Below are 11,617 nucleotides of genomic sequence, written 5' to 3' on the forward strand. Positions count from 1 at the left end.
TCATAATATGCCAAAGACAAAGACGATGATGAGATTCTAGGAATATCTGTGCCACAGCTCCTTGCATTGATCGACATTGATATGTTATTATTGCTTTTGGTGCCCGACCATTCATGCATTCTAACCATGACTTGAATAACCATACATATGTTTCTGTATCCTCTCATGAAAGCAAACCACATCTAAATAATATTGATTGTCCATGGTGATTTATTTCAACAAAAGGCGCAAACGGCATATTATATTTGTTAGTCAAATATGTGCTATCAAATGAAATAACATCTCCGAATAACTCGTAAGTTGCCCTAGACCTTGCATCTGCCCAAAATACATTTCTCATACGACCTTTATCATCCATATCAATTACATAGAAAAAATTTGAGCTTCTTTTTTGCATAGAGACAAAATAATTACGAAGTGCCTCAGCATCCCCAAGCCCAAGTCTTAGTTGTATTACTTTTGCTATGTATGATCTACAATCTGTCTCGCCAAACGACAAATTGTCATACCCTTTCACTTTAACAACTAACGAAGGGAAGCTTTTGTTTAATGGAATTCCAGCATAATCATTCAACTCAAGTCTTCTCTTAGAATACGAATCCATTTACTTATGTGATCGTTGGAATCGAGATTTTCGGGGACTTAAAGCATGGTTATGTTTAAGAAAAACACTAGAGATAACACATCTTCCGTCACCATAAGCAATTACGCTAATTTTTGCTTTACAATTTGTTTTAGAAGACTTTTGATATGGTTTGTTTGTCTTAGACACATATAAACCTCCTTTGGCACATCCAAGTGAATAGTATGTTTTAGCACAAGATTTTTTGTTCTTATACTACTTTTCCGTATACCAAAACCATTCTGGAATGCATATGCTTTAAAGAAATTGTAAAGGTCGTCTTCTTAATCAAACTTCATTCCATCTTTAGGAATGTGTTGATGTTTAGGATTGAGAACTATATGCTCTTCAACTAAATTTAAAGTCTCTTCAACTGAAATTGCAGCTTCTTCAACTGAATTTATAGCCTCTTCAACTGAATTTGGAGCCTCCATCCTGATTACGTTAAGAATGAGGAACATAAATAGTAGTGAGGAACTTTGTTATTCTGATTATAATAACGAGAAAACTAATTATGTTAAGAAAGTATGGATTTCATCTCATTCTTGTTATCTGTACAAAAAATGTGATTAGGTATTTCAATTTTTGTTACCGTATAGTATGTTAACACTTTACATGTGATTTTGTTTTATGATTAGTGTTTGATAGATAATTTTCATTATCATAATACTGATTTTGTTGTTGTGGTAGTGGTAGAACATGGTTACAGTGTTGTTATTCCATAGAATTCAAATAAAAAAATTACACAGAAACAGTAATGAGAAAATTCATGATTTTTTTATAATTTTTAGTAGGTATATATAATTTAATAAATATTAAAAAAAAATTGAAAAAAACACTATTTTGAGCTTCCAAAACGCCCCCCCCCGGGAGGGGGGGGGGGGGGGTTGCATATATATATATATATATATATATATATATATATATATATATATATATATATATATATATATATTAATTATGTAAACATAATAAACAAGAACATAATTTTTAGCTTCCAAAATTCAACAAAAAAAACATGTTTTTAAATTGTTAGTATAATGTTTTTAAGATTTAACATGTAAAATTTTATTATAAATATATATTTGTTACATAAAAAATAACTTATTTTAGTCAAACCAACAACTTTTTGCCCAAAAAAACAAGCCCAAAATGGGCGGAGAAATGGGGTCGGCAACGGGGTTAATAAGGGGGATATGGAGGCCGGGATGGGGTTAGGAAAGTTGGACGTTTCGGGGGCGGGGGCGGAGGCGGGGAACGAGGAAATTCCAAGGGTGGAAGCAGAGGATGCACTTCCAGTCCTTTTTGTCCGTGTTGACATCCCTATTAATTTACAAAGGTACAACTTCGATCTAATGTACCATCTGCATTAACAAAACATGATATTTAAGAACAATCGACTGTTTACAAAATATAACAAAAAAAAAAACAAAAAAAAACAAAAAAAAAAAAACATAAAATAAAGTTCAACCATATCATATCGGTTCTAATTTTGACAACCGCATCAAGCATCACGAGGGTCAACCACCTGTCCAATAAACAACACAACTCCACTTTCATCTTCTCTAATCACAAACAAGAACGGATGATCTGCAACAAAGTCCACCTTCTCATAAGTTATCAGCGACATGAGCATCATACCACCTACAGTCGCCGCTGCAGCTTCCGTACCTTCTTCATTCACCTCCACAAACGCTTTATGATGAATACTTGAAACACACAAGTTTCTACCCATGGAGGATGAGGCTTCCACCATTCCAGTCATCCCTCCACCGGTGAATGGCAATACCAGACCTAGTTCCTTCAACATCTCAGAAGCTTCAAACCCATAAGAGATCTTGAATTTCGGGATTAAAAACTCTCCGATTACTTTTCGGCGTGGAATATGACGATCCAAGAAGTCCGCTTCAGAACCTATTTTCTGTAACAAAGATGGGATCCCATCCTTTTCATCTGGGAGTAGCAAGTACATTGAGAAACGGCGTTTATCTTCTCCCTGTAAATACGGAAGACTACAGACTTTGAAACCATCGAAGGAACCTACAAATTGCTTTTTCATGGTGGTCATGAAGGGGACTTGAACTTTGCTACCGTCTATGAGATGGAAGTCGTGGTCTTTTGTCTCTGATGGATCGAACTTCGCCTTCCAAGCTCCCTTGAAATAGACTGCGTTTGCTAAGACGAGCTTCGTGGTGTTGTCAACGGCGTCTGAAGGAAGGAGCTTTTTGATCAGGCCGCCGGTCTGCTTTTCAGCCCACAAATTCACTTCATCGACAACCTCAATAGCCTTTAATTCGTTCATCAAAAAGTACATATGTTAATCTAATAATCTATAACTAATACCCCCAATTTCTGATCTTGAATTCTTAGAAAAGAAACAGAGAACTGACCTTGGTCCGGAAATCGACTTGATTAAAAGCGGCGTTGTAAACAATGTCGACCACCTGTTTGAAAGAAGGTTTAAGCGAAAGGGTCTGCTCCACCCAAACACCGTTTGCGAGGGATAAACAAGGGCCACCACTCGGGCTACCGTCGGCGAAGATGGAGGAGACGATATGCGAAGAAAGGGAGTTGAGGTCGTCGAGGGAGTTTGTTTTGAGAAAAGTGAGAAACTGATCGAGTGTTTCACCATTAGAACCGGCGGCGACTAGGCTGAGGAGGACATGGATGGAAAGGGGAGAAAATACAGTGTTTGAGTTGACGGATATCTTGGAAAGTAGATGACTTGTGAGTTTGATTGAGACCTGAGTTTGGTTGGTGATTGATTGCTGAATCTCCATTTCTGTTTTGAGACTGAAATCGGAGAAGATCGATCGATGACAATGAGATAGTGCGATCGGAAGATTTTAAGGTCGACATTTTGGGCAACGCTGTTAAGTAAAGAACCTGGTTGTTTGACCACGTTTTCGCGCGGGACGATTACATTTATCACCCATATTAACACCTGTCAACTTTTGTTTCGAAGGAAAGCAACCATATTATTGACTTTGAGAAAATATTTTGTTGTTTTTTATTTGTGAACATTTTCTCTTATTTTGGAAGAAAAAAGAACAATTATAAAACAAAAAAACAACCGGCCTTTCTTCCATTTAGAAAAAGTAAACATCAATGCCAAGAAATTGTCTTAATTATTGTATTTTAAATTCAATCCAAATATGAGACCAAAAATATCAATATAAAGATGAAGTTCTTTCTTGGACCATGATTCACATTTGACAAAAACATACACTTTAAAAATGCACTTCAACTGCAAGACAAAGTTGTTCCGAGAGATTTGTTTATCTTCACCTATGACATCAAACACACAGACTCGTCAATAAAAACATCTTAGTGGAAGGCAATCAAAGAGCCTTTAAATTAACAATTCAACTAAAAGCTCCATTAAGCAACTTAATTTCATTAAGTTGGGTTTCTTATATTTGACGGATATAATTGGGATTAACACAAGAAATACCAAAATGCTTCCATTTATTGATGTGGTTTTCAAAAGAATTGGTTTTACCATACAAAAGGGTTTAGCGGCGTAGCTTGTTGTCCGTTTGCCTTTCATTCGTTGTATGATGATAACTAAAACGATATTATGTATTTAAAATAAAAGTGCTTTCATTTATTGTTTTTATGATGTTCTTTTCTTTCTTGCTATTATATCATTGTAGTTTCAGTTTATTTATTTATTTATTTTTTATTTTTAAGCATTGTACTTTTAAAATATATCTAATTATAGTACTGTACTTTCAATTTTTTTCATTATTAAACATTAAACTCTCAATATAGCAATGAAAAATACTTTTATTTGGATGACATTATTATATTTGGGTAGGTCTTTCAAAGTATGCAATAGGAAGAAATAAAATAGAATGGTATAATAAACAATTCATTGGAATCGCGTTACAACTTTTATTTTAACCTAATTCCTATCTCTTGTTACAAAACACAACCCTTGGGGTTCTCATATTGGTAAATATCTATGGGTAAAGTGAAAGAAATAGCAACGTACTTTCATTTGTTTTTGTGTAGCATCCTTCTTTCATTTCTTTCTATTATAACATTTTACTTGAAAAAAATTATTAGGGCATTAAACCTTGAAAAATAAACCCAATTATAGCATGATACTTTCAACTTCTTTCTTATTATAACATTATATTTGAAATATCTAAATTCAAAGTTTAAGCATATGGCTCCTTAATCTCGGAACAAATGTAATTTTATATATATCTCATTATGATATTTTTCATAATAAAGACCCTTTTTTCTAATAATTTGATATGTCTCCCACACATTTGGTAATTGTACTTATATTATACCAACATTTGCACTCTAAAGCTTGACACCAACGAAAGTTTTCATACTCATATATTAATCTATATATTAAGTATTGCAAAAACATTGATTTCTTCGTAACAAACAAAACAAAACAGAACAAACTTTTCATTTTCTAGGGTTTATGAGAGCAAGAAGTGGATGAAGCTTTTGCGTTGTAAGCCCAAGTGTATTCACATCTTCCTCAGCATCATCATTCAGTTTCCACTCAAAATCCTGCACCAATCTTCCAATTCCAATGCAAGAAATCACCATGGCTTGAAGAGAACCTGCACACACCCTTTTTCCTCCCCCAAATGCCATTGTTTTATACAAATCCATGCTCTCCTTTTCACTCAAAAACCTCTCAGGATTCCACTCTTCTGGATTCTCCCACAACTTCTTATCCATGTTGCATCCATATATATTTATCGCCACCTACACAACAAAATAATTCACTACCTGCTACTAGAATTTTAGTAAATGACCATTTTACCCTTCTATATATATATATATTAACCTATGTTTTTTTTTATTCTAAAAAAAGGAGAAAAACCTCGGTTCCAGCTGGGACATGGTAGCCTCCTAGAACTGTATTCTCGTGGACGTATCTCAGGGGCATTATTGGAACAGGACAATGTTTTCTCAAGGTCTCTTGAAAAACAGCATATAAGTATGGAAGCTGAGATAAATTCTCCTCTGTGATCTTCTCCGATCCACAAACACTTTGGATTTCCTCATACAGACGATCCTAAAATGAATTAACAAAAAAAAAAAAAAATCAATTTGAAATTATTTAGCTCATTAATTCATATGATTTTACAGAAAAAAAAACAAACCAACCTGCAAGTTTGGATTTTTAGCAAGTTCATACATTGCCCATTCTGTGGTGACCATGGTAGTGTCTGATGATTCAATAATTGGCTCCCATAAAGACATAAGAAACTGTTTATCTGTTAATGTTTGTGCTTCTGATAGCAAGTAATCAATGTAGCTGTTCAACTTCTGTTATTTAATTAATTAACAAAAAAGTTATTATTAGCAAGAATTATATAATCTATGGAAATAAAAACACAAAATTACCTCGCCGGATGCGATACGTTTTTTATGTTCCTGAATAAGAGCTTTCATTACAGCTTCTCTTCGGGTATACATTCGATGGATTATGTTTTCAAAGCTTTTATTTGGGACCCACTTGAGATATGGAAAGAAATCTCTCCAGTCAACTTCAATGGCACCCATCATTGGGTCAACCACTAATACCTCAAAGATTTCCTCTCTTTTCATGGTGGTTTCTAGATCCTTCACGTATATGCTTTCAACATCCTTCCCCAATGCCTATAAAAGTATCATGAAATATTTTATGTTTTCTCGAATTATTATTATTCAGACTGTGCTTGTTACACATGACATGACATACTAGACAGGTTTTTTAGGGTTACATTCAATAATGAGGATGAGAAGGGTATTTTTGTCTTTTCTACGGACGAGACATGTCTCAACTTTTTTACTTTTGTCCCATTGTATTTTTTGTCGCATTAAGATAACTCACTTGTTTCATTGCTAGTCCAAAAAGTTGAGATTGGAATATTTTCCTGAGGTTCACTTCTTGATTAGGATTTTTTTCGAAAAACGCGTGTAGTTCATTTGAAACATTCTCCATCATGGTGTCTCTATGAGCACGAAATTTCTTCTGAAAAGAAATCAAAAAAAAAAAAGTAGTTAATATAGCCATATAGGCCAAAAGGATTACTGTCGTGTCCCAAAATCATCATGTAAGAAGTAAATCAGGTAGACAGTTGTGTGTGCTGAAGAAATCAAATCCACGTTGGAATTGAAACTCTGACACTGTGATTGTTGATACTGCAAAAATTAATGTGACGAACCTGGGCATTTGGTCCCAAGACTGCGGTGAGTATATGGCGTTTTACGGTTTTGTGATAGTCATTGTAATCACTCATAGCCACCATGGATTTATCTTCGGTCAGGACTTTTAATGCATATGATAGCTTTCTAGTTGAGATCGATGGAAATCTTGTAACAAGTACCTATACCAAATATTGTGCATTTATTAGTCATATGTTAATCAAATCGTTGAATTAAATGCAATAGATATAAATTTACACATTAGAGTAAAGTATGTCACATTAATTTAATTTATGATAAAGTAGTTTTTGCTAGATTTTGTAGTAATGTTTTATACATGGTTAAATTGGTAAAACGTTATACACGTTTGAAATATAATAGTAATTAACACACAACAACGATAAATTATATAAAGTAATTTTGTTTTACTAAATTTGTAATTATTTAATGGTTATATAAAACAATTGTCCATTATTTCGAAATGTTATACATGCAAAAAGACAGTGGGAAGTCGGCAAATACAACATTATCTAGTTGAAGTTATAAAAAAAATATATTATTTCTTATTGGGACTAGTGTTTTACAAAATCTACCAATTTACCCTTCGAGAAATAACAGCAAGCAAAATTAACCGTGATTGAGAATCATTTTCTCAATATTGTATTAATAAAGGAATTCTTATATATTTTATTATTGATTAAAAGACGTTTTGGTTAACTGCTTCAAAAAAAATTAAACGGTGTACATCTTCATTCCAGAAAAAAAAAACATTTAAATTAATAATTATTAATGTGTAAATAAATAAATTTACACGTAGAACCTTTAACAAGTAAAACACGTAATACGATCCAAAATCCAATAAAAGACAAATAGTACATTTGTTCTTACACCGAAAAAGCATTTAAAAAAAAACAAGGAATAAACTACGAATATAAAATTATCTATTTATTTATTAATAAATATTACACATCTTACGAATAATCTATTATCTTAATCTTATGTTATATGTTTTAAACATTTAATTATTAATTAAACCTGGTACTCACAGTCTAATTCATGATAATAATTGTTTAATTATTAAAACATTAGAGAGAAGGGGAAGAGTACCTCCTTGGCGATTTCATTGGAGCTAACCACCACCATGGAAGTGGCTCCAGTTCTTATGGAGTAAATAGGCCCATACATCTCTGCCCATTTTGTAAAAGTCATGTATGGTTTCTTCTCCTTCAACTGCAGTAAATTCCCCAGCACTGGTACCCCAGGCACCTCTGAAACATTCCAATTCCAATTTCACTCGTAATCAAACTTACAAATTCATCATCATCATCAATCGGACAGATAGGTATTAAGATCAAATCAACTAAAGAACCAACAAAATTCATATCAATTTCGCATTTGTATAATACGAATCTCCACAAACTGTTAGTTAGAACGGAGTAGAACATACATACTGACATACATCCACATAAATCCAAATATCAGAGAATCGGAGTACCTGGAACAGGAGGGAGATGGTTGCTGTGATGAGACGGAGAGGCATAGCTTCTGAGAAACCAGAAGTAAAGAGCAACCACAAGTGCGACGGCCGTGCCGCCTATGGCTATGGCGGTTCTCAGGGGAATTGTTTGCATATCGATCACGCCATCCATTTTCTGCAACAAGCCGGCAAGAGAGAGAAAGAAGGGATGGGGGTGGTGCAGATGGTGGCGTAGGGGTGTTTGTTTTTCTATTCGGAAAGAATCATTTGAGTTCGAGTTTACACTTTAAAGTGGGTTTGATAACAACTTTATAGAGTCTCTTTTCATATAAGAAAGGGTAATAATTATACAAGGAAATTACTTTCAGATGCCAAAACACATCTTTAATCTTTATTTTTAAATTTTAATTTGGATCGTCCCAAGTTGCATGTTTCATCCCTTCGAATATAAAAAAACAAATTTGTCCTTATTTATTTTTTTTATGATTTATTTTCCATTTATTTTTTTATTAATTAATTATTTATTATTTTTTATTATAAAAAGAATTATTTATTTTCTTTAATAAAAGAAAGACTATAAACCCTAAACAGATCATCTCCCTTCCCTTGTTTCGTCTTCAGTGCGTCGTCTTTAGTGTGTATCATCACCAGACCAAGTCATAAGTCCATCGGAGAAGAGGGAGATTTAGATCGGAGAACAAGGTTCAGATTGAACACAGATTGTCTCCATCGACGACTCTTTTCTGCGTGTTCAACCTCTTTCCCACCTTGTACAACCTCCTCCTAAAACCACCAATCGAAATTCAACTGTGGTGGTGACAGACAACGGAAGAAGAGATTACTGTGGTGGTGATGCTCGATCTAAAACCCCCAAAGTGAAATCCTTCATGAAACCCCCAAAGTTCTTGATCTGAAACCACACATGTCATCTCAATTTCTCAAAACCCTTGCATACCAGTGGCGATGGTGACATCATGTTTGCTCTCTTTCTCTATCTCTCTCATACTCTCTCTTTCTCTATCTCTCTCTCTCTCTCTCTCTCTCTTTGTGTATCACATTAATAGACATACACAAGGTGTGTTTGTGTTTAGTATTTCTCTGATCAGGAAGAAGAACAAGGAAATAAATAGCGATGATGGGTCAAGGATTTTAGGAAAAAAATCAGGTGAGATCAGAGGGAGAGAAATCGATGTGTATATTTTATGTTTTCAAAAGGATCCAACACCATTTTTGATTTCTGAAACGATTTTTATATTTCTGAAACAATTTTCTGTTTCTAGATTCATTTGGGTTACAAGTTTTATATTTCATATTTTTTATTTTCGAGTTTTGGAGAAGAGCATATCAGGAGAGGAAGATAAGGGGTGGGTGTGCACATTTCTAGTGGAACTCTATTTTCCAGTTGTGGTGATAAGGGGTGGGTGTGCACATTTCCGATGGAACTCTATTTACTGGTGGTGGTGCTGGTGACTAAGTGTGACCAAAAAGGAAAAAATATATATTTTAATTAAAATATTTTTCAATAATTACAAATAATCAGAAATGTTAAAAATAAATGAAAAATAAAATTGAAAAGGGCATTGTAGTCATTTCATGTATCATAAGGGATTAAGCGTGTAAATTTAAATTAACGGGGGATGAAACACGCAACTTTTCACCAAATGAGGGACGGTCTGAGTTAATTTTTAAACATATAGACTGAACGTTGGCACCTAGACGAGGGACAATTCGTGGAATTTACTCTAATTATACGGATAACCGCTATGGTTCGGGGTTTTCTACACGGTTGATTGTTATAAGTTACCAAAAATAAAATTTATACCTTTATTGATTTATTTTTTCATTAATTTATACGTCATTGATTAATTATTAACACTATGGACGACGGTGATATATCACAACCATTCAAACTCCTCCAACTTCCGATCTTGTCTGTAATAGCTCAATATTTACAGTTAATCAAAGCTTACAGCTGTCCTCCGTACGCTTCCTTCTTCTTCTCCCCACGTTCACAGTCGGTTTTTGCAGCCTCCTTCCAACAGTGTTTCAGTTATGACACTTCTCTTTCAACTAACTACGATAAGGAGTTTGCTTCATTCTTAATCGGTAACTGACCTAACCACCATAGAGAAAAATGTCGTATATAATGATTGGAAGATGTTCAATGTTTCTCCGTTTCAATTAGTTTGTTGAATTGCTTCATTTGATGTCAACAGTTATGGAATCAATTTCAATTGAAACTAGTTCCTTTCATGTAAATCCATCATAGTATTGCAATTTCACAATCTTATCATACTGATTAGATTTATATTGCTTCAATCCATAACTAAAATTTCTTTTAATATCAAAAAATTCTGCTAATTAATGTGTGTGATTGGTGTTTTCAGATGGAAAGATGTGAAATTACAGTGGAAATAGAAGTGGGTTTGAGTGGAAAGAAGAAGATATTTGCATCAGAGGCCACTAGAAAACCTAAAGCATACTTCTTGACGATTGCAATGAGGTGAGTGTCCTCCGACTTCATTCACCCACGATCTTCAATTCCAACCTATATAAGTCTGATAGCTGATGAAATCCCCCTAGATAACATTGAATCACACTTTCGATCTCTCCAGAAACCATCCTTCTCATCTCATAATTTAAGCGACATGAATCTTGAACCTCAGTGTAGTTTATGTAGGTTTATTGATTAATTACTTCAAAACTCTTTCCCTTATGTTTATTTTATGTTTATTTTGTGAAATTTTTGGTGAAAGTTAGTTTCCTTTACTAAATGAAAGTATAATACTTTTTGGCATGATGTCACCTTTGACTTTGATGAATGATGATGCCATTTTCCTGGCATATGAATTCGATAAAATTCCCATACATAGCGATTTGGGAAGTTTTTTATTTCTTACTATATAAGAGTCTCTGATTTTTCTTTTGAGAGGACCAATTTAAATGTGTAGAATTAGAGCCTCCAGTTCGATTCAGGCGATTTTGTAACCCTACCATCTTCAAATTGCAAACCCTTTTATGTTATCCTAATATTTATGTTTTTATTATTTCCATATATTAATGTATGTTTTATCAAATCCATTGTAGGATGGTTGTAGGATACTTATATCTGTACTCCTTAGAGTAATGTGAAGCAGTGAGATGGATAAACCCGCTAAGGAGACAAAAGACTCCATAAAGGAGCCAAAGACACCAAATTACCAGGTGAATTTTTTTCTCTTTATCCATTTTAGGTCTATAAAGTCACTGTTGCATGAACATGTTCTACATTTATGTAGCTACAATATACTTTGGTAACATAGATTTATCTTGTATACTTTGTCAAAGTAGACTTCAGCATCTGCCACTGCCAC

General features: G+C 33.9%; 2 protein-coding genes across 2 annotated transcripts; both read right to left on the bottom strand.

The window, feature by feature from the left end:
• Positions 1 to 1,739: 1,739 nt before the first annotated feature.
• On the bottom strand, positions 1,740 to 3,533 carry LOC145003477 (serpin-ZX-like). The gene is made up of 2 exons (XM_078962606.1): positions 3,013 to 3,533; positions 1,740 to 2,909 (listed from the first exon to the last, which is right to left on the bottom strand). Exons 1-2 carry the CDS (start codon positions 3,400 to 3,402, stop codon positions 2,127 to 2,129), a joined length of 1,173 nt encoding a protein of 390 aa, XP_078818732.1. The 5' UTR covers positions 3,403 to 3,533; the 3' UTR covers positions 1,740 to 2,126.
• A 1,413-nt stretch (positions 3,534 to 4,946) lies between these two features.
• LOC145001057 (ent-kaurene oxidase-like) lies at positions 4,947 to 8,562 on the bottom strand. The gene is made up of 8 exons (XM_078960392.1): positions 8,283 to 8,562; positions 7,895 to 8,055; positions 6,808 to 6,969; positions 6,474 to 6,614; positions 6,005 to 6,259; positions 5,765 to 5,926; positions 5,478 to 5,672; positions 4,947 to 5,359 (listed from the first exon to the last, which is right to left on the bottom strand). Exons 1-8 carry the CDS (start codon positions 8,434 to 8,436, stop codon positions 5,051 to 5,053), a joined length of 1,539 nt encoding a protein of 512 aa, XP_078816518.1. The 5' UTR covers positions 8,437 to 8,562; the 3' UTR covers positions 4,947 to 5,050.
• Between the last annotated feature and the right edge of the window lie 3,055 nt (positions 8,563 to 11,617).

The sequence above is a fragment of the Lactuca saligna genome, chromosome 6, assembly GCF_052625555.1.
Source record: "Lactuca saligna cultivar CGN05327 chromosome 6, ASM5262555v1, whole genome shotgun sequence".
In the NCBI taxonomy this organism is placed as follows: domain Eukaryota; kingdom Viridiplantae; phylum Streptophyta; class Magnoliopsida; order Asterales; family Asteraceae; genus Lactuca; species Lactuca saligna.